We start from the raw sequence: 23,931 nt of genomic DNA, 5'->3' as shown, positions 1-23,931 counted from the left end.
GATTGCTGGTGAGTGTACATGGGGTGAATCACGGTGCATCTCGGTATATCTGTCTAGCACTGAGGGAAAAACTGGGAGAATGGCTTCCCTTTCCGCTCCTGCTTCCACAGACAATGCACTCATTGTGCGTGGGCTTGCATTTTTACAGCTAAACAAGCACGGACGGGGGGGAACAAAGCCCTCATCAGTCTGCACTACATCACTGTCTCTTACGATTAATTAATGCCCACCCTTATGTACAGACTTGCACTTCCCTGATATGCTCCAGTCATCTTTCTTACAGTGATGAGTCACACTGTTTGTTTTCCTTCCTGAACGTTTATCTTAAGACCTCTCAGATAATTTATTTGGCCCTTCTTTGCTTATTTACACACCATTTCCTGAAGTGTGGCGTTCCCATTTTCTCATCCCTGCCTCTCTGTCTCCTCCTCATGCTTCCACACTTGCTTTCTTTATCAGTTCCTGTGTGTTTGGTGTTTCTCTAGCAGCTTTCCTGATATATGTATCATGATATGATATGTATGTGTGTGTGGGGGGGGATTCCAGTCTCTTGAGAAAAAGCAGGCCTCTTCCTTCTAATCTCTGATCTCTGACCTCTACCCCTGCCATTGACCCTCCTCAAATGTCCACAGAGATGCCTCTGGCCAGACAGATATTTATATCTGCCTGTGGGGGCTGACCAGCCTATTATTTACACAAAGCTGAGAATCACTGCAGGAAGAAGGAGGTACTGCTGGACTCCTCTAGGTCTCCTCTTTCTAATCGGTCAGACCCTTGGTCCTGTAGTCACTGTTTGAAGTGTCTTGCAGATGAAGTAAAGTGAGCTGCTGTCATCAGCAGCTTGTGCTCTGCTTGTGATGTGGAGTGTGGGAGATCAGTGATCACTGCCCTTTTCTCATTTCTGAGTGTATGTATTTCAGTAATAAATTTAATGTTCTTTGGTCATTAATTATGTCTTGTATAATTGCATAATTGTTTTTTTGTTTTTGGAGTCTCTAAGAGCTTAACCGGGTCTACAACTATGGAACATTTTTCCAGCATCATTGTTTGTTTGAGTTTGGTTTAGTCTGCTGGCTTTGTGTGTTTCAGTTTGGTTTAGTCTGCTTAACAAACCGCCTCTTTTTTGACCATAATTGTTTAAAGGAATGTTGCAGAATTTTTAAGCTAATCAGTTTCTGCCACATCTAATGACTGTGGTTGGTTACAGATTTTTGAGTTCTATATTTAAATGGAAGAGAAAGGATGGGGGGGGAGGGTCTGAGAAGGACTGAGAAGACCAGGCTCTCATTTACAGTAACATGCTGTAAGTGAGGATGTAAGTTTGGAAACAAATGGCGGTAATAGACTTTTCACATATTCCTATATAACAAACATCATGTCTACTGCATAGTTACTTTTTTCTGACTGTACAGAGAAGTGTAATTATAGCTGGAAGTGGCCTCAATGGACCTTTTATTTGAAAAACGAACAGTGTGGGGCTTCGTTCTTATGTACAGAGATGGTAAGGCAACTTTAAAGCTCTTAGTGATTGGTTGTAGGTCACTAGTAGTAGAACATGGTGAACTATGGTACTTTGAACAACTTTCCAAAAAAAAAAAACGACTCTACTTCGACTTCAGAATCCCACAATTTGAAGTTTTCCATCAAAGTCTGTCCTAAAAAAATCCCCCAAATACTTATTTACTACCACCATTAACCATCATTACTCTTACCATCACTATGATTTATATTAAGTTATTATTATTATTATTATTATTATGAAGATTATGTTGCACACCTGAGCTGTAGAACAGTCTTTTGTGGTGGTTTGGTGACTTTTATCAAAAATGTATAAAATGTTCTGACCAGAGGAGGATGGGTCCTCCTTGTGAGTCTTGGTTCCTCCCAAGGTTTCTTCCTCCAGCTCTAGAGGAGTTTTTCCTCACCACTGTCGCCTTGGCCACTGGACACTATCATGTCTTTTTGTGTGGTTAATTTCTTGTCTTTTTAATGATTATGGCTTCTGTATAGCTGCTATGTGACAACGACAATTATAAAAGGCACTATACAAATAAATTTGATTTAATTTGATGATATTTATGTATGTGCTCAGAAGTAGCTATTGTAGAAGCTAAGAGGCAGTTGGATTCATTGTGAGTTTGCAGGCAGTAGATTTGATTATTAAGAAAAGAACAGGGTAATGTGGCAAAACTGTGCTAATCATCTCTACGCAGGTGTGAAGGATAGCGAGTGCGATGGAAAACCTTGGACTATTCCTTTAAGTCTTGGCCGACGTTTCAATACTGCCTCGCTTACGGCGTTTAATTCCAGCTACGTATGTTTTTGGGCCTAACCTGATAGAACCTGCAGAAAGCTGCCTTCCTGCTGACTCCTCTCAGTGTAATGTGAGGGCTGAACCCACTAGCGAGCCACACCCTCTTATTCTACCAATCGCCTGCGTTTTAGACCTGCAGCAACACTTTTACACCCAAGCCAGACCTGCAGGCTGCCTGGCCGGATCAGGAGCTAATCCCACCTCTTGCGCGGCAGGGCGTGGAAAATGCATGGAGGCTTCCATTTTCCAGCAGGTGGCTGATCCTGTTAGCAGGGTAATGTTTCATTAGCAGGACAGAGAGTGATAAAGAGGATTTTGTAAGTTCAGGTCATCACCAGCATGCACCTTTTTTGTTGTCTGCTGGTTAAACACTTTTTAAAGGTAAAGGATAAAGGTGCACGTATTCGTCACTGTACAGTGTGGACTGTACAGCGAGATGTGTCCTCCGCATTTAACCCATCTGGTAGTGAACACACTCACACACACACACACACGTGTTAGGGGCAGTGAGTACACACACACACCCAGAGCGGTGGGCAGCCAACTCCAGCGCCCGGGGAGCAGAGAGGGTAAAGGGCCTTGCTCAAGGGCCCAACAGTGGCAGCTTGCCGAGCCCGGGAATCGAACCCACAACCCTGTTATCGATATCCCGGCGCTCTAACCGCTGAGCCACCACTGCCCCTGCAGGCAGTGGACGGCTCCACGTTTACATATCTAACAGGGCTTGTAGAATGAGTCTAGGAGTTTAAGGAAATGTATTGCTAGAAACCAAAGTCAAGACTACAACCATTTCCTGTGATGATTCACTGTTGGTACTGCAGTTTAGTTCAAGACTAGGCTTAATCAGTTCAGTTGTCTGAATATAGTTTTAATTATTTGGTATTGATCATTGGGATTTTTGGGATAGTTAATTACAAGTTCTGAGTGCTACCAGGATGAGAGCAGGTGCATTTTGCTCTCAACGGGGGTCTTTATAATGGATTAAAGCATTAGACTCTCTGCATCCCTGCTGTAAGACTCTGGTGTTAGACTGATGGCAGCCAGCACTGCAGGAAGTTGTGCATGTTGTCTTCACTTCCCAACACTCAGCACAGCTAAGTAAAACACTCTTAATATAACTCGCCATGTTTACATCCGGACCAACATCAGATGTTCCTTCATTAGATTCTGTGGATGTTTTGACAAATGAAGGTATTCAATTAATTATTTTGGTTAAAAAACAGTCCCATTAAAAACAGTTATAATCATAATTGTCCTCAATAGAAATTGTCCACGTTGTCCAGCCCTGATTTCAATTGCGCTGCCATTGCTCATACAACAGTCTTAAGAATAAGAAGTCCAAGAAATTCTAGACTACAAGAGGGCTACTTGTGGGCATGATAAATCAGCTTCAATGAACAAAGTGGAAATACAAAGAAAGGCTAAATATGACACTGACCAGCTGCACACTTTTAACCACATCTGCTATAGCAGCGTTGCTGGCACATCTGGAAGCATTTACTCATTTATTATGTGTGTGCTGATGGAGGTGATGGCAGAACATTTGGGTATGTGACCTAATATGGGGGTATTACTCTGTAGAGCAGGTGGACCAAGGCTTTGCAATGGCTTTTTTTCTGGTTGGGCTGGTCTAGAGGGATGTCACTCTGCATTAGGTCTAGGAAATCCCAGAGATGGATCATGCTGTGACAGTCATGATTGAGTATTGCGGATCACATTCAGAGTTAGTCCCTCTAGATTAGCCGACTTGACCCCTGAGCATCCAAGCCGTAGATGGTTTTTCCACCAACTGCACAGGTCAGAAGCTGTGCCATTAGGGCGATATAAGCAGGAGGAGTAATGTGGAGTGCACTGTTGTAATGAATGACACGCCCCTTACATTAATTATCTGTCATGGCTAATAACAGGGACTTCCAGCCAACCAGCAGAGCTAGTGAGCGCAGACAATAAAACCGAGGGGAGACAATGGAGACGTGTGCTGACAGTGTCTCGCCCTGTGATCTAGTAAAACTTCAGTGAAGTGCAGCCTATCTAGTCTAGCTAGCTAGAAAATTTGCTTGCAAATTCCATTGCTGTAGCTGCCAACGAACTGATGCAGTGCCGATACCCAGTATCACATCTACACAACACACATCGCATCGCTGTTTGCTTCCCGACACCAGTTTTAAATGCACAATGCTGGTAGATATTATATTGCACTCTGGAGCACAACACTGAGACTTCACCACAGTGCCCGTGCTTAAGCTAAAGGCAGAGTCTCTGACCGCCGTCTCAATTACAGGGTGTGTGTTCCCTTCAGACAGCCACCCCAGCACAGCCATGTGCTAAATCTCCAAGTCTGAGGTTGTAACTGTCCATATTTAGAAGGACAGAAGTTGGTGAGCTTGGTTTGTGGTTAGCCTGTGGGACAGCAAAGCAGCTGTTTACATCTGTATGTGAGGATAGCTCTTCATGACAACAGTGTCCTTTGGCTTCATTTAGCACGTGGATCTGTATTGTATTGTCTGTATTGCTGTCTTTGAAGCTTGAGGGTTTTTGTACTCACTTTAGTGAAGGATATGAAGCATGCTGTTAGCCACACAGACACTAAGGCTGGTGATGGACAAGAACAGTGGAAGAGCTTCAAGTTACACATGCAGTGGTACGCTATATGCCTTAAGGTTTATGGACGCCCCTTCTAATGAATGCATTCAGCTGCTTTAAGTTGCACCTATTGCTAACACAGATGTGCAAATGCACACACAAACACAGTGTGTAGTCCCTGTAGAGAAGTACTGCCGTACTGGTCTAGAGGGATGAAAAGCCCTTCAGTGTTGAGCTGTGGAGCAGTGGAACTGTGTTCTCAGGAATGGTGGTGCTCCATCCAATACTTTTGGGATGACCTGGTGAGATGAGGATGAGGATGAGGTAGGTTGGTGGTCATCCAACATCTGACCTCACTAAGGCCTTGTTGATGGATGCAGTTAAATCCTCACAGCAATGATCCAAAATCTAGTAGAAAGCCTTCCCTAGACAGCACAATTTTGTCATCAGTTTAAGAGTTTCAGATGCAGCAGAACTAAATTTTCAACCACTTGGGGGCGCACAAGGATTTATCAGCATAGATAGTTTTTTTTTTTTTTTTTTTTTGCACAAATCACTTGTTTTTGTGATTGCTAAACGACTGGGTCACAACATCTCTAAAACATCAGACAGGTCTTGTGGGTGTTTCCGGGATGCAGTAGTCAGTAACTAACCAAATGTGGTCCAAGGGAGGACAACCAGTGAACCAGTGACGGGGTCGTGGGCTCATGAGGCTCAATGATTCACATGGGGAGTGAAGGCAAGCCTCCAGCTGTTTTGGCAGCACAAGGGGGACCTACACAATATTAAGCATATTTAGCAATATTAAGGTTTTAATGTTCTGGCTGATCTGTGTATTTGTGCATGGTTGAGCTGTAATTTGGTTCTAGGTTTAATCGACATGGTGGCCCTAAGTGTGCTGTGTTCATCACCCTCAGTCTGCAGGCTTTTGTTTACAGCAGTGACCGACGTGTTTTATTGTTAGGAGCACAAGGTATGTAGGAATTTTAGAGTAGTAAGACCAAAACCTCAAGTGCAGTTTTCAACTTTCCAGCCTTGGTCATTGTCGTGCAGCCCTGTTATTTTAAGTTTGGCTATTCTAGGTTGTTAAACATGCAGTCAAATAGTTCTGTGAGTTTTATGAGTTTTACTGAATTTATAGATCTCTTGACACGATGTGTACAGCACTGACTTCGTTAAAGAGCCGATTCAGAGGACTACGGCTAGGCTTTAGGGTGTTTATTGCCTGTGAGCGGTGTTGAACAGGAAAGCTGGGTGGTAGTGCTGCTACACAGCATATTGATAAAAAAAATCTGTTTCAGGTCACACTTAATTAATGATTCTTACTCAGTTGTACTGTTGGTTTTTAACCTCTTAAAACTAACTTTCAAGAGTAACAGTAACTCTGCCAGTCTGTATGGTTTCGTACTTGATAGATGGGAGTTTTCTCTTGGTTCTCTCTCCAATTTTTTTTTTAGTTTTTGCAATAATGTGAATCTCGCTGCTGTTCCTTATTGTATCAGCATTCAATGACGAATTCACCAATTGAAATGCTCCAAATTAAATATTTTTCCATTGTCTTCCATTAAAACATACGCACGTTTTGTCCATCTCCTGTAAAGTCGCCATATTGAAGAGAAAATGTTTTGCGTGACAGTGATGAAATGCTTCTCTTTGCAAAAACCCTGCCCTGCTTCTGTTGACATCATTTTATGGACAGCGTCCAGCCCCTGCACTCCAGTAAAGACTTGTGTAGTAGCTAGTTGACAATAGGAGTGAGCTGCTGGTATTAAGATAAGTGATTACTGATGTCCTTTCTATAGTCTCACCGAAGTACCGTACCTCTGATCAAGTAATGCTAAAGTCAGTCAATCAGGTGTCCGGTAATGTGGTAGCGGCAGCAGCACTGGATATACTGCGCTAATGTATGTGTGTAGGGTGCGTCTCCGGTCTTAAACTGCATTGACTGCATAAATGAAACTGACACTGTGTGGAAACACGTGACCTCCTGTTGGATTGTGTTCAGCCCAGTCTCCTCCCCTTCTGTGACACTAATTTAGTGCTGTTTGTGGGGAATTTTAACCTGTTAAGTGTGGGTGGGAAAGCCAGTCTTCATTCTTTCATTCATTCAGAAATTTCATTTATGACTCAGCTTTTCTCGCTTTTACTGAATGTTACCTACATATACCATGTCCTTCTGAGCTGCCCTTTAAATTGGATAAACATCACATAAAAACTTGGTCTTATAAGCCACCTTTCTTATAAGCACAGTAAGCTAGGGCTGGGCAGTTAATAAAAAACATTCAGAACCTCCAATGAGCTTAATTTTGCCCATCGACAAACCACATAACTGGGTGCCTAGACAATCGATACAAAAGACAAATACAATAAATACACATAATAACAATAAAGTTGAGTTGAATTGAACTTTGGCAAAAATAGAGATACAATATTTTGTGTGACAGAAGCGAACTATTCTAGTTAGTTTAGCAGTTTGGCTAAGCAATGTGAAAGGCTCCAGCTGCTCATGATGGTTATATTCATGTGACCATTAAACTGCCTGAACATTTTATAGAAAAGTCCATGGAGAAAACATCTATGGGTATAATGGATACAATTCGGCACCCTTTTAGACACCTATCTCACGTCTCCAGGCTGAGAACAGCTGATCTGCTTACGCATTTAGGACACAACACATGCGAAACAGTGCAGATCAGCCGTTATGTTGCCTTCCTAAAAACTAGACTCGGGGTTCACGAGATTGAATCCCTAGCCATGCCGCTGTGCCATCAGTGTCTGGAGGCCGAGAGAGCACAATTGGCCATGCTGTCTTTGTCGGCCAATATCACTTCACTCTTGACCCTGCCGTTGGCTCGGCGGTTGCTGGCTTTACATGTAGTGAGTGAGTCGTGTGAGGATAAGAAGTCCTTATCTTACTAATGTCGGTAGCATTGCTATGAACAGGTGGGTTAATTGGCAGTACCAAAATTGGGGGAAAAGGGGTTCAGGTATATATGTATTTATGTATGTTCATTTTTTAATTGACAAGCAGGGGGGGGATCACATTTATGGGCAATTGTTAAGCCAAGTTGACTGCCTTAGTTAAGATAGTAACACTATGTATCTGTTAACTTTCTCCGTCCTGTAATTTTGAATGTCCGTCAGAACTGTTAGAGCTGCGCAAAAAAAAAAAAGATAAATAAAAAAAGGCAATTTACCATCTTTTCTCCTTGATTGAGGCATATGGTAATGGACACATTAGATGCATTCAGAGTCTAAAGACACTTGAGCATGAGCAACAGTTAGAAGATGGCAGCTGGTAGGATGAAGTGGCTCTTTAACTCTATCTATCTCCCCCGCTTTTCTGCCTCTGACTTATGACAACAACATGTGGTGTTTATCTTCTCTCTCTCACTCTTTCTGCTTTATGGACTTTGGCTCTCTGGGTTTGGTGCTGTTGTTCTGAGTTATGTGTTTGTGTTCCCACAGTGTGCCAATGTTTTGCGGTGCTGGAGGATGGAGCATTTGCACATAACTTACAAGAGCAGGAAAGTAAGTCCTGTGACAGTCACATAAGTGTGACTTCTCACACTTACACTACCTGCTAACTCACTCACTCTGCTTACTTCACCTCTTCAGTTATAGCCCGGTTAACCAGTGCTCTAATGGCCTTTATCGTGTGATTTTGTTATCCATACACTATGTTCAAAAGTTTGTGGACACCTTTTCAAGTGAATTCGTTTAACTACCTTAACTTGCTAACAGAGATGTGCAGATGCACACACAGACGTTCCAACATCTTGACCTCACTCATGGTTTTTTTGTCACTGAATGCAATCATATCCTTCCCTGGACAGTAGAGACAATTATTCCAATGAAAGCAGCATAAACCCTTTTTTTTTTTTTACATCTGAAATAACCTCGGAAAAAATAATGAAGGAATGAGCAGGCGACATGTTGACCTTTGCAGCCAGTAGCAGATGTTGGGTTTATCTTCTCTGTACCCACACAGTTTTTGATAAGTGAGTTGAGCTCATGTCCTCTCAGCTCAGTTCACACAGCGAGCCTGGCTAATAGGTTCTTTGGTTCTTTGTTCCACTTCCAGCCAGCTCACTTCCTGAAGACCTTGAGTGTTAACGGTCTGTTTAAAGTCACGTGAATCCACACAGTTCCTAAATGAAACTACATTAAACAGTATTATATGTGAGTAGTAGGTGTAGTAGGTCTGCTTTAAAGAAAGCATAAAAGAAATAAAGATAAAGATACATTTAAATGTTGTTGTTATTATTATTATTATTATTATTATTTATTGTTATATAGTAATACTTTTTATTATTATTAATAATAATAATAAGATTCCTGTCATTTAGTGCAACAGTGTAATTTATGTGATTGGCTTATTTATGTATCAGTTTGGCCGGACATTAAAAATAACTCCTTTTTAATACTTTTCTTTATTAAAGGGCATATGTGTAGGTATATGTATTCCTACTGCACATATAGGTTTTCCTCATGCATCCCTTGTACTGCACTGGGGTTATGTTTTTCTGAACACTACAGACATTTTTTAATGTGTCCATTTACTTTGTTTTCTAGTGTTTTATATGTAATAAGCACAATGCAGATTGCCTGGTAACTAAATGACTGCTGGTCTGTGATGTTCCAGTTGAACAGTACTACAGCTCGAATGTACAGAGGAATCAGCTGGTTCAGAATGACATCCGAGTAGCCAAGAGGTTGCAAGATGAGGAGCAGCAAAGATCTTACGTTCTCCAACGCCAAGCTACACAGCAATTGTGAGAATGCACACATGCTGAATAACCTTGGCCGGACCGGTCATTCTAGCTTAATCGCCTCTCATCAGAATTGTTGGAGCCACTCCAAAAGTACCATTGAATTGTTTCAGTGCAGTGATTTGGCATGAAATGTCTTACACACTGATTATATTTTAGTCATTCTTTATAAATCTCAAATATTAGCCACTTCGTGAACTGATCTAGATTTCATATAATGGTGATTATTAAAAAGGCACTTTAATCCTTAGTGTGTAAATTATGTTAAAATAAAAAAATAAATATTGTTTACCATCAGGGAAGAGCAGGACTCTGAGTATGCCCGCAGGATTCAGGAGGAGATTCAGCGACGTGCTGAAGAAACTCGAAGGAGGGAAGAAGAAGATGAGGTAAATCAAACTCTGTATTTTCCTTTATGTATTTTCCCCCCCATTTAAAAATCTGGGCTAATTTGCAACCCCCTCTGCTTCAGGTTCTCAGCTTCAGCTTGCCTCAACCGTGAACCACCAGCACATGTCATGTAGACTCTTTTGGCAAGCTTGCCAGATATTCATCCCCACCAAACTCTAAAAATGGATTTGATTCCCTTTATTTATAATTTGCAAGTAATGCTTGTGAATTTTTGTAAACTTTACTGACTGGTCTCCGAAGATTTAGACATAAACAATATTAGGCAGGTGGTATTAATGTCATGCCTCACTGCTTAGTAAGTACCTTTATTGTCATTGTACTATAAAAAAATTTCCTTTGCATATCTCAGGCTAGAAAACTGAGGTTGAGAGATCAGGGTTGACCATGCTATGGGGCCCCTGGAGCCAGAAAGGGTTAAGTGTCTTGCTGAAGGGCCCAGCAGTGGCAGATTACTGGACACAGGTATTGAACTCACAACCCTGGGATCAATAATCCAGCGCTCTTATCAATGAACCACACAGTGTGTTCTGCCTCTATATTGTATTGATGTAAAATGCAGCCGTAAAAGGAAACAAAACAACAGGAGGCTGCTTAACTTTAATGATTTCTCTGTAAGCTCGATCCATATTTCTTAGAAGTGTTTTTATGAGCGTAGTGTCAAGAGTTTTCTATTCCTCTACAGCGCTGATGGAAACACTGCCTCATATGCATTAATTATTTGCAACATTTCAGGCTTGCTTTTGCATTTAAGAGCATCTGAGAGCTGCTTGGGAACCTGGCCTTCTGAATTCACTGGTCAGAACATCAGCCCTGCGGGTAGTACAAGTGATCTCTTCAGAGATTTTTTTGCTGCACCAAGAGCTGACTGACTTGACATAATTTAGGGATACGTGGCTTCTGCTTGACAGTTCAAATGGGGAAGGTTGACTATAGCCTGCCATAATAACACCTCAGGAAGACTGACACAAAACACAACTCCTAACAGTGCAGTATTCTGCAGGTTTCTCTTCAGGTCTGCAGACTTTTTCCAAAGCAATCATTTTCACCAACTTGCAGTGCCATTCGTTATACAGTTTTTAGTCATAGAAGTGCATGGGCGTGTCTTACATGGGCTGATGTAAAGGCAGAGATCTTCCCCTGAACTTCACATCAGACCAAAAACACTGTGCTGTACTGTAGTGGAAACATTTAGTGTGTTCCTGTGATGTGAGCACATGACTTAATTTTTAATTTTAAGTTGTCCTCTAGCATTTGCATTAGATAGAAAGCATGTATGTACTAGAAAACTACACAGATGCCTCAACAACGAAACATGGAAAATTTGGTATTTACTTGAGGGTAGAATTTTGCCATGTCTCCTTTTTTCTGCAGATTTATTGGACTGTTTATGTGTTGAGGATGTTTTGCCAATGATAAGACCGTCCCCTGTATTAATTATAGATATTTACACCCCTGCTGTCCTCTGTTAATTAAAAATCCAGTGCCACCTGGCTATGTCCTCTAAATACCATCTCACCATGCTCCTGTGCCTGCTGCCCTTTCAGGCTGGTTCTAGACTAGGGGAACATTGCCGTTTCAGCATATTATGCCCACCCAGCCTGGCTAATTGTTTAAAACAATAAACCTCCCTCATTAGGAGTGCTTCTCTGTGGAGTTTGACTTGGCTTATAGGGCTCTCAAGCTGTGAGTCAGACCCCTTGAGTCTGTAACCATCCAGTGTGAGGTAAAGGCTCTACAGTGTATTAATGGGGCTTTAAGACGGCGTTAGGTGGTGTTCTCTGCTCTACATGGGGCTTTAAGGCTGTCTTTGGTGGTGTTCTCTGCTCTACATTTAAAGCGCAGTCCTAATAGGCAGTTAGAGAATGAGGGTTCAGCCCATTGAGGCACAGCCTGAAATGAAAGCAGCTCCTCTAGCGTATCTCAGCACTTTTTCTTTTTCTTTTTTTTTTTTGTGCTGGATGACGAGGACTTGGCCAACTCAACACTCTTTCTTCTCCAGTTTTCCATTGTGTTGGCTCAGACAGACCAGGCTGCTGTAATAAACAGGCCAGGCTCCCCGAAGTGAGCCTGTTCTGCCCACAATCACTCCACTCGTTCTTACTCAGAGACCTCCTGTGTAGATGCCTCTCTTACCATTCCAGGCATGGGGAGAGTTCTGCATTGCCAGGAAAAAAATCATCAAATTTATTTTCAGTGTGGTGTTGTGCACTGTTTTGTAATATAGCAGTTGTAGACTGAATTTGCTCTGGTTTAGAGAGAATATTTTTATTTTTTAAAAGGTGTTAAATCTCAAATATATTAATGTAGATGTAAAAGCAACATTTATTGTTTATATTTATTGTGAATTACAATTAATCTGTTTTAATGGCATCAGATAAACCAAGCATTGGTGTGTGTATATAGTCACTTGGGGACTGTTTTTCAGACAGGATTTAAACATTGCCCTGAACTGCACAGCACTTTTAATGGAGATTTTCCACTGAACGGAAAATATAGCGTTTGAGTATTAGTCTGGTAAGAGGGGAAATGGCAGATATTGAAACTGCCAACAACAGTCAATGTAGCACTTACCAATTTGTAATTAAGAGATCTATTGGTTCCTTTACATTACAGTTAAATTTCTATTAAATATAGATAAATAATTAACTAATGCACCAGATGGTACACTATATGTGTGCGGACACCCCTTTTAATGTATGCATTCAGCTGCTTTATGTTGCACCCATTGCTGACACATCTGTGCAAAAGCATGCTCACACTCACATCTTGCCAAGTCCCTATACGAATATTGCCAATAAAATAGGACTCTCTGAAGCAGATAAACATTTACATTTATGGCATTTAGCTGACTAAAACTGGAAAAGTGGCGTGTGGTTTGTGATCTGTTTTGTTGCCCACATTCAGAGAGCATCCCGAGCCTTTGCTCTGAAATACCACACTGACCTCTTGTGGACATGTGCTGTATAGTTTTAGTTCCTGTTTGTCCATATGTCCTTTCATCTGTAGCTTAGTTCTTTTGGAGTCCATTTTAAACATAATGAGTCCAAATGTCAAGATTTCAGAAACCCTTAAAAAGATTCCTAGAAAACTGCAGCATTTTGAAATGGTGTTCTGCTTTCATGCCTGTAGGTGGCTCCTTCCCTTTTTTTTTTTCTCCTCCCACAGTTTAAAAAAAAAAAAAGGAGCCACGACCAACAGGAAGTAAGTAAAGGTCTTCCCCAAACATCCACATACAGAATTGGGTAACGGGTATTGGTTAACTGGTTTAAATTGGGGTTGTTGCAATACCAGAGTTTTAATTTCAATACTGATACCACAGATGATCCAAAATGATCATATGGAGCAAAAAATGCTCGTTTTCTAAACAGCAAATGATGTTGAATTGCAATACGTTGAATAATTTGCAGTCTAACACATTTATTTATTTATTTATATATATATATATATATATATATATATATATATATATATATATATATATATATATATATATATTAATGCAGAATACCCCAAATGTTGTCGAATTGCTGTGTCAGGTCTAGTGCTTGCTAATTTAAGTACAGAGTAGCAAGTAAGTTTTTTTTTCAAGTTTCAGTACTGAGAAAAGTATTGAACTTTCCATAGTTTGGTGCAACCCTAAGTTAAATTCTGTTCATTAAGCATTTAAAATAAGCAGTCATTTCGCAAGTTATTATTGACAGGAAGCTCCTCACGTCTTACTAAGAGCTATAAGTGTTATGGTGCACGTCTTCACCAACCGTCTGCACGCTTGTGCAATAATAACTGTCTGTTAATTTTAGAGGGGTTTTTTAGTGCCAGGAAACTAAGCGAAACCGCAGCATTTTCACTGCACTTTCCTGAGCCTTTGTTTTTCATTTTTTAACAAGAAAATAGTTTTGCTGTAAATGTAATCTATAATGGAAATTTAGGGGAAAGTCCTAGTCATTCAGTTCAGTGTCTCACCGCCTTCATATAATGCCCACTGTGGTGGTACAAGGCCTGTTTAGCAGAATCGTTTGCTCTTAAAAGCCTCTGCAAGGTGGGCTTGAAATGCAAGACTAGCAAAGACTTCAGCCCCTTCATTTGAGATTGTGGAAATTCCACTGCTGTCGTCTACTGCGTCTGACTCGTCTGTGTGAGGGGGTGCGAGGTTAGGTGCGTTGTGGGCATGACTAATTTTTTACAGTAGCTAACCACAAGACTGCACTTTGCAAACAGGCCTGTGAAGAATCAATCATCAAAAAACTATTTAAGGTCAAGAGCTGTGCTTGCTCTTTCTGAGGTTTTGGTTAAGATCCTAGGTTTTAATTAAGATCTTAGCTAGATTGGCTTTCACAGTTTAATTAAATGTTTATAATTTTGATTAGCCACATGTTAAGAGGGAAAATGTCACTTAAAACTACTCATAACAGTATACAATACAACAATTAAATAAAAGATCTTTGGAATAAAGAAACAAAGGTTTGTAATCACTTGCCATTAATTTATACGAAGAATATTTATAATAGAATATATATTTTTTATTCTAGATTTCTAAACATCTAAATTATAGAATAGATGTTTAATTAAAATGTACAGCTACACTGATCAGCCATAACATTGGCACCACTGACTGGTGATTTGAAAAAACTGATTGTCTTCGTCTACAGTGGCGTCTGTCAAGGGATGGATATATCAGGCAGCAAGTGAACAGTCGGTTCTTGAAGGTGAATTGTGTGTTAAAGGCAGAAAAATGGTCAAGCATAAGGATCTGAGCCACTTTGACAAGGGCCAATTTGGGGTGTGTAGACGGCTATGTCCAAAACTTTAGGCAGGTCTTGTGTTTTTTTTTTGTTTGTTTGTTTGTTTTCTGGTATGCAGTGGTCAGTACCAACCAAAAGTGGTCATAGAAGGGCCAACCGGGGGATCTCTGACTGGGTCATGGGTACCTAAGACATTGATGTGGAAGATGGAAGCAGATTTGTTGTGGAGGACCTATGTTAGGCACTAATGTTATGGCTGACTGGTGTATTTGCCACATGTTCTATGTAGATTTTATTACCCCTTTTGAAATGGGATGCATTTTTGGATATATATACTTTATATCACTCTATTATAACTAATAATCTTTTCATATTTCACAGCTTTGACAGTTATTTGAGAACCATTTGTCTGGTTTCTTGCTAGTTGAGACCAGGCCTAGATGGGACTAGAATGTCCCATTTTCTACATTTTATTGTCAGCAAAACTGTTAAATAACTGAAAATAATTTATTTACTTTTTTATTTAGTTAACCAGAGTACTACACTTAGAAGGCTTTGTTCTGGCCTCTATAACGTGTTGTTCTGTGTGTTTTACAGGAAATAGCTAAGCGAATCCAGGAAGAGGAAGAGTTGCTTGTTAGACCGCGAACAGACTGCCAAAGGACAGACAGTAGAGGTATTACTGCTGATCTTTGATTCAGTTTAAATGGTTTTGACAGGCTGACTATGCTGTCAGGGATGGAATATCGTCATTCAGCTGACACCATGTGTTGGGTGAATCTGAGTCAGAAAGGTTTGTGGGACAGGGATGCGTATGCCATGTTGCTCAAGAGGCCATACCGACTTTGATGTGGCTACGCTTATCGAACAATCAAAGAACTGTGTGTGCGTGTGTGTATACACATGGTGTCCTCCTTGCTTAATGACCAAAAATGTATCCTCTTCACTGGTTTGCCTCGATTCTGTTCAAAAGCTCTACTTCAAATTTCAGTGATGGTCTACACTTGTAATGGAAATTACATGAGGTAGCGCAATTATTTAATGGTTGTCCCTTTTACACAGTAAACCACCAAGCTACTGATAGTCTTTGTCACATGGAGGCTTCACTCAAATGACTGCTAGTCATACGGTCATCTGACTTTCAGTTTGAGGTTTCAGTGATGGTTCAGAAAGTTTCATTAAGTTCTTTCTTTCTTTTTTTAATCTTTTGAAAGCTAGGATCTGGGTAGTTTAATTCATTTGCAGAATTTAGTTGTATTTAATTGTACATAATTGGTAAAGCCTGTTTAGCCAGATTCTTGTCAGCATTTTCAACACAAAGGTTAAGTATAGTTTTTAAACAGTGACCCGTGAAGGCCAGTTCATGTTCAGTGAAATCTGAACCTGTTTGTCAGCTACAAACGTGCTTTCAGCTACACAGTGAAAGTGATTAATGTGCACTATCTATATTTTTAGCTTCTGCAAGCAAAACAAAAGGCAAGTCTTCACTTGCATTAACAGCTTAATATGCTGTTTATCTGACATTTGCGTTCTTCTTCTCTTTTAGTTAGTAACCCTACCCAAATTCAATGAACTGTTCCCTATAGCAGAAGTTAGTGACCTTTTATAAACGCATGAATCACCGGTCACATTTTTATGCATGTCCTTGGAACTCTATGCATTTACTACTAAACATTTTCATGCATTTTGATGCGATTGATAAAGTGTTAAATGTCAGTTCTCACTGTATTTAACTACGTTTTGCTTGCCACCAGTCAACACCATTGGTTTAATGACTAACCTACTCCTCCCCCACCCTCCTGCTTTATGTTTGCATGTTTTTTTTGCGCTGCAAAAGAAAATGGCTGTCTTCCCACCACACATCACAAACTTCGGCCTGCGCGCCCACACCTCAGTGAGGAGGAAGAGCGGTATGACAGGGCTTCATACAGCAGGGCCTACTCATCTTCTCCCTCCACCTCAGACTATGAGGAGGACCACCCTGAACGCAGGAGGTACCTTTCTGAGGACGGCAGGGACCATGTCGAGCTGAGACATTGGCCCGGGAGTGACCCGCCGCATAGAAGCTGTGTTGGACAGGGCAGCAGGAGCTCTGTGAGCCAGAATAGCAGTCATTTGGGACAGGGCAGCAGGAGCTCTGTGAGCCAGAGCAGCAGTTCTGGGCGCTTTCAGGGCGGCTGGGGTAACGTTGTCCAGCTCATAAAGAACGACTTGAGCGAACAAGGCTACCTGAGTTGCAGTTCGGACGATGAGCTCTTCGAACCTGTTTATAGACTCGAGAGAATCCTCAGTCACCGCCAGCAGACCCCAGATCAGTTTAGTGAGCGTGAAAATAGGTTGAGTCGCCACAGCAGTGTGAGGGAGGCTTCTGGCAGAAAGTGGCAAGGAAGTGGTATTGGTAGGACGCAAAGCTTCAGGTGCTCAACACACAGTGATAGCAGAGGTGTGCAGTCTCAGAGCAAGCCGGTGCGCCGCTACAGCAGTAGCTGTAGTGACTCCAGGCCAGGGGATAGCCAGAGACACGTCCACTTCCAGGATGACTCAAGGCACCATAGCAGTTATAGTGACAATCTAAGAGCAGTTGAAGGAAATTGTGGTGGAACGAGAGGACGAGAAGTTAGGAGCTACACTGTGAAGTCATATCCAGTAAGGGGTGAAAGAGCTCATGATCAGCTCACTGCTGTTAATGGTGGCAAATACCAAACCCAACCTCAGGGATATCAGCAGAGTAATCCAGATAGGATCCAGAACATGTATCCAGGAGATGCTCACATAAGCAGAAGATCCATAGTTGAGTATAACAGACGTAACGGCCGCAATGGCTTCCCACAGGCTAATGGAGTCAGGCACTTTGAAAACTCACTCTCGCAGGAATCCAGAGTAATGATCGAGGAGGAAGAGGCAAAAGAGACAGGAAGAGGCAGCTGCAGGGTTCGAGGAGCACACCGGCAGAGAGCTCAGTCCCTCAGGGAGGAGCGAAAATGGGAGGCTAGGGAAAGCAGACGTAACTTTAGGGAAAGACAGATTCAGCAGGTAAATGAGGAGGAGAGCTCCACAACTGAAGAGGAGGAGGTGGAGAGGGAGAGGGAGAGGAGAAGGGAGGAGAGAAGGGCACGGAGACTCCCCCAGCGCAGTCTCAGTCTGGCCTGCAGTGGGCACTCTTCTAGAGCAGGTAACCAAGTTCTGCTCCTCCCCTCAATGTCCGGTTGAACCTGCGATCTCCAATGACCTCTTCATCTGCTCATTCTTCTCAGTTATTTCCAATCAATAAGCAATTCCTCCCAAGTTCTTCTGCTTGGTTGCCCCCTCTACGTATTTTGGGGATGGTTCTAAATCTTTAATCAATTTGCTTTGTGATCAGCAGGACTTTCTTTGCTTGATGACTTCATCTTTAGCTTGACTTGCTCCTATCTCTGGATGGTATCTTTTCTTGCACATTCCTGAAACTAAAAAGTTCCTGTTCTTTACCTGTCTCATTTGTGTTCTTGGTGATCCAATATTTCTGCATTTCTCATTGGATTGTAGGACCTCTTCTCTTTTCATGTATTATATTCCTTTCCTGAGATTGCCTTATAATGTTTGTGTGGGTTCATGAACAAATTGCCATTTTCCAGCCTCTTTTCATACCTTGAATTAAACAGGCTAAATGTAAGTGGTCTCTGTTCTGTTTGGCTGCCCTGGATTGTGCCTCGTTCAAAAAGCAAGCTGGAATGAAACATTATATATAACTTTAACAGTGAGTAGAAGCGTTGGCGTTCAGTGTGAATGCCACTAAAACACAAAAATGGGAAAGTGCTATCCTTTTATATAACCAAACAGACCATAGTTGCGGATTTAATGACCTGCTAAGTTCGGTTAAAAGGGAGAGCAAACAAACTCTGATGAACCAGTCTGCTAAATGTGCTTCGACTTTGTGCTCTCAGATATGAGGCTTTATCCTATGAACTGGTGTGATTTGAGCCTCAGGTAGCTGGCAACACATCGATATCCATGGATATCTATTGCCTTTATCTTGCAGATAATCGCATTTGTTTTATTATTATTAACGCAGCCCTGCTTCAAAAGAGGGCGTGTTTCAGCTGGAACGTGAAGTTAGTACATACCCTGTATAGTCTGGGGAGTGTTCTGAAACTTTACGTTTTACATGCAAACTCCTCAAACTATTTCCTTTAGGCAATAGTTTTTGTTTTTTTTAATGGGCCCTTTACAATAAGTTATACACAGTCCCTACCGCATTTACTGATTTACGTTATATCGAACAGTAGTCAATATTGGTTTCTTAACACAAAGTAAATAACAGTGGGTGCCCGAAACAGCCAGCGTTTAATAAGTATGTATCTGTACCAGAGTTGACTATATATACTTTATAATCCCTCTATTAACTATACGTACAGTGTTGTATAAAATCAATCTCTTCACAAACACCTTGTTTTCAGGCATAACGCACGTTCTCACGTTTAAACAGAAACAAAGATCTGAGAAATAAAGTTCACACAGCCCACCTCATTTTCTTTATGTTGGAATGACCTCATACAGAATCCCCCTCATTGTATATTCAGTGTGGTCTGCTACAGGTGCTGGTGGGCTGTGAAATCCCCCTCTCTTTGATACTCTGTAGCATGAGTTATCATGCTACTGCACTCCCCCATCATGGTTTTATGCTAACTAAGCTACCTCTACCACAGAGCCCGTGCTGAGAAGGAATGGAGCCTCTCTGGATTTGGGGGAGCTGGAGCAGGTCCTGCTGGATGAAGAGCTAGCTCGCAGGCTGCAAGCAGAGGAGGAGAAAATGCTCAGAGGCGTAAGAGAACCCGAATGGAATACAGTTATGAAGTCAAAGGGCTTCTCAAGTTTCAGGACCACTGAACATGCCATACTGATAACTCAGTCTCCTTCCATACTTTGTGGCGTCGTGATTTATTCTGCCAGTTATGTCCATATGCCCATACGTTTTCTTTTTTCGTAATTGTCCTCAGGCTCCACAGTCAGCCCCTACTTTCCAGAGACCTTACCCAGAAGGGGACTTCAGAGTAGCTCAGGTTGCTCAAGATGAGGTGAGCAATCTATGATATCTGCTACAGTTGTGTTACTAGAGAATCAGTGACTTATGTTGACACACTATCTTTTCTCATCATCCTAATTTCTTTGTAACAGGAGATTGCACGCTTTATGCAGAAGCAAGAGATAAAGGCTAAGCGGCGGTCTCAAGAGCTGGAGGGTTATGGGACCGGGAGGGAGTACAGAGAAATGACGGATGATGGAGCTGTCTATGACCGACAGGTACCGCTGCTCTCCTACGCCATTTAACGCCATTGTAAAAGCTCAAAAAATAACAAATCTTTTAGGCTGCCTTAACTGAATGGCCCATTTACTTCTGTCCGTCTTCCCTACTTCTCTTTCAGGGTATTGTTGGGGTGGGCAATAGGACAATATTTTATCATATCGTTGTACACAATAGACTTTTCTAAGCATATCGTGGATATTGCCAGTGCTTAATGCGTTAACAAAGCACGTCATTACAAACAGTGTAATTAGTTACTTTTGATTGGATGCCGTACAGCAGAATATACATCACTGTACTCAGTATGAGTATTTGAACAGTAGTTTTTAAGAACCTGCTGCTACTGATGCATTTTGTCTGTGTTCACGTATATCGTGATTAATATCGTTTATCATGAAAATGTCTTTAAAAAATACTGTGATGTAATATTTTTATCATATCACCCAGCCCTAGTGTATTGTTATTCAAAAACTTTAGAACTTTAGAACTTTTTTTTTTGCCTTTCACTTTATGTGAATCTGACAGTCGTTTTTTACCTTGTGTCAGATTTTTATAAGAAATTTAATGGAATACATTTTTTTTACATATTTATTTTGTCTTCCATCGAAAGTTAACAAGGTTCCTTCTCCTGTATAGCTGCCAGTTTTGAGGTTCACATGTTCCCTTCTGTAATCATTTTTTTTGCCACAGGCTCACGAACGCGTATGAATGTCCAAACGTGCTTAAGAGATGATGGTGGTGGTGGTGTTATTATTATAGCCCCGGCAGTCCATTTCCTCAATATAACTAAAGCTTAGACTCCACTTGAGCACTTAGAACATGTAACGGAAGAAAACATACCCTTCCTGGAATACAGCAGTATGTAGTGCGGTAGTGTTATTTATGGGCCTTATCTGGAACCTCGCTTGGCTGTGTATGTGCATGAGTGTGATATCGTGTAATGTTCTGCCTGTATTGCAGGTGCAGAGAGAGAGACTGGACTCAGAGGGGCTTCTTTCTCCAACTGAGGAATGCTCCCCAGAACATCAGCCCCCCAGCCCCATTGCCATGGCTGCGTAAGTCATTGCCCTCCAGTCAGTTAAAACAGGGTTCCTGCAGATCCTGCCCTTAGATGATCAGGCCTTAAACAGCAGAAGTTCACTGATCATAAATCTCCAACTGGCGGTTAACCTATGGTCACAAACGGTGTGTTGGGGTGTGTGGGTCAGCAATGGGTGCAACTTAAAGCAGCTGAATGCATTCATTAGAAGGGGTGTCCACAAACTTTTGGAGAATTTGAATGTTCGATTTTTGAATAAGTCTGGGGGAGTACAATTACAATTAATACATGCTATGGTTGAGTTGATTTATTTATTTCTATGGTTGAATTTTATTTATTTGTTTGTTTGTTTGTTTAAAGCCTTAAAAAGCATTTAAATTGACCTACTAACTTCACACAACAAACTGTTTGTCACTGTAGGCAGCAGCACCAGTACAGGAATATAGCTGAGGAACTAGATCCAACCTTTCACAGGAAAGAGAACATGCTGGCAGGACAGAACGTTTCTGGTAGGATTTTAAAATTTTTTTTGTAGTGTTCACTCCTATACATGAAAAACTTTTTCAACAGTAAATGGATTGTTGTGTTAACAGGGCCCTGCCAAATCCAAGGCACTCCACACACCGGCTCATGTGACCACGTGGAAGAGCCTGCATTTGTGCAACCCACCAAGCGTCAAAATGACAAGCCAATACGAGTCAAGTCCAAAGAGAAAAAGGAGAACACAAAACCAAAGGAAAGCTGTAAGCAGCAGTGAAACTGGCATTGGTCAAGGTCATCAATCAGTAGTGTGGACACGTGAAGACCAGGAGACAGCTCACCTACATAAGCAGGAGAGAACAGGGGCATGTTTCTAAGGGGTTTCCCAAGCCTTTACTTCCATTTTCTCTGGTAGAAGTGAGGAGACTTTACCCTTGAGATAATATTGTAATAGAACAGGGTAGAAGCAGATTGCAGTCATGTGAAGAGGATGCGCTAGAGGGACGTTAACATGCTTAAAATTCATCTGCCGTGTCGATCATATTCCACTGTACTTTTTGTGTTAGTCATTTTCTGTTTCATTTTTTATCTATTTAACTTTGCACTTGTGTGCAGAGCGATGGGGGGCTTGTGGCACTGGGAATGCCCTGACTCATTTTACTTTGCATTGTATTTTCGCTTTTGAGAAAACAAACTTAATGCTGTATTTCCACATGCCATGGTTCAGTGACATTCCTAGAAAACCATTTTTGAGTCATTCTGAGGAGATCACATTACACAAATCCCTGTCATAACTGAAACCGTTTCCTCTGTGCTTGCTTATCTGCAGTTTCAGACTCAAACTTTTTTCCTATTATTATTACTTCTCGTCTACAGGAATCCTGTTTTGTCACGTTGTATAGTTTGTGAAACGAAAAGAAAAACACACTTACTGCACAAGGCTTATTGATTTCCTTTGCATATTTATACTAAAAACTGAACAAAGTACAAACCGGTGTCTGTTGTGGTGACTACAGCTAGGAAGAAGAGAAGGGATTTTTTCCTGTGCTCTGCTAAGTGCAGGACATGTCCCATTCTGACTCCTTCATTCTAAATCCTCTTTAGACAATGGTTTTCAGTTCTAGGAACTGAACTTTAGTCAGATTTCTCGGCAGCACTGAGCTTGTATGGAGTGATTGGGTATCATGGGATCCTGTATCTCTGTAGTGAAGTCCGTGGAGGGGGAGTATTTATTAAAGGTTTGTTCTTTATATTCTGGATGTGTGTCATTCTGCATTATCACTGTTACCTAAGAACTTCAAAATGGACACTTTATGGGCAAGTAAACAACCTTTCATGTAGAAAGTCATTTTGGAATATTTCTGTACTATTTCTATCTAAAAAATGAAAAATGGACATGTTTTTATAAAGTATATCTTCATCTTGGGAAAGCAACTCATGATGATGAATAGATCTACAGAAATGCTCAAAACTGGTCCAAAATGAATTTCTGTGATTGCTTTGAATTCATATACTGTGTCCAAATGTGTGTGGACACCCCTTCTAAAGACTGCATTCAGCTACTTTAAGTTATACCCATTGCTGACACACATGTGCAAAAGCACACACATCTTGTCTAGTCCCTGAAGAGAAGCACTGCCAATATAATGGGGCTCTCTGAAGCAGATATACATGAACTTGTTGGCACGATGCCTAATACCAGGTGTGGGCTAAAGGGGTGCAAAGTCCCCCAGCGTTGATGCTCAGACTCTTTTGGGATGAGTTGAGAAGTTGGGGGTGAGGTGCGGTGGTGATCATCCAACATTCCTGACCTCACGAACTTGCTCCTTGCATCTTCTGTGGGCAGTAGAGACAGTAACATCTTTTAATACCCTTAATTCCAGAAGAAACACTGATTGAGCAAGTGACCCAATACTTTTGTCCATGTCATGTATTTTAACTTGCCTATGAATTTGGTGCATTTCTAATATTAGAAAAAAGGTTCTTCAAAGGTTCTCTAGACAGTGGTTCTATGTAGACCCGTAACAACTCCAAGCTCAAATTTTAAATGCGTAAATGGTTCCTCGAAAAAGCCCTCGTCGTTTTAGAAACGGTTTTGTAAAGCATTAAAAAGGGTTCTACTATTGCACCAGTTCCTTTAGAGTGTAGTACATTTTGGAGCATTTAGCCAACTCTCTTACACGGTTACTCATATTACAGAGGTAGGCCAATGTAATGTTGGGAGTCTTGCCTAAGGAATCTTACTGGTGTCACACAGCATAATCACCCAGACTGAGAATCAAACCCTGTCCCCCACAGGGTGTGGTAGC

General features: G+C 41.3%; 1 protein-coding gene across 4 annotated transcripts in view; it reads left to right on the top strand.

The window, feature by feature from the left end:
* Positions 1 to 22,872, top strand: part of ccdc187 (coiled-coil domain containing 187) — a 25,881-nt gene extending 3,009 nt beyond the window's left edge. The window contains exons 1-11 of one of the 4 annotated variants that reach the window (XM_072697165.1): positions 5,521 to 5,636; positions 8,366 to 8,428; positions 9,543 to 9,672; positions 9,968 to 10,058; positions 15,420 to 15,498; positions 19,508 to 19,623; positions 19,799 to 19,876; positions 19,977 to 20,102; positions 21,064 to 21,158; positions 21,563 to 21,651; positions 21,736 to 22,872. In XM_072697165.1, coding sequence (XP_072553266.1) covers positions 5,615 to 5,636; positions 8,366 to 8,428; positions 9,543 to 9,672; positions 9,968 to 10,058; positions 15,420 to 15,498; positions 19,508 to 19,623; positions 19,799 to 19,876; positions 19,977 to 20,102; positions 21,064 to 21,158; positions 21,563 to 21,651; positions 21,736 to 21,899 — 1,053 coding nt within the window. In that variant the 5' untranslated portion in view covers positions 5,521 to 5,614 and the 3' untranslated portion in view covers positions 21,900 to 22,872. The other 3 variants (XM_072697164.1, XM_072697163.1, XM_072697162.1) reach the window with 3 other exon arrangements.
* Positions 22,873 to 23,931: the final 1,059 nt, after the last annotated feature.

This window comes from Salminus brasiliensis, chromosome 14 (genome assembly GCF_030463535.1).
Source record: "Salminus brasiliensis chromosome 14, fSalBra1.hap2, whole genome shotgun sequence".
NCBI lineage: Eukaryota > Metazoa > Chordata > Actinopteri > Characiformes > Bryconidae > Salminus > Salminus brasiliensis.
The sequence above is the reverse complement of the archived record's forward strand: the minus strand, read 5'-3'. Positions and strand labels throughout refer to the sequence as shown.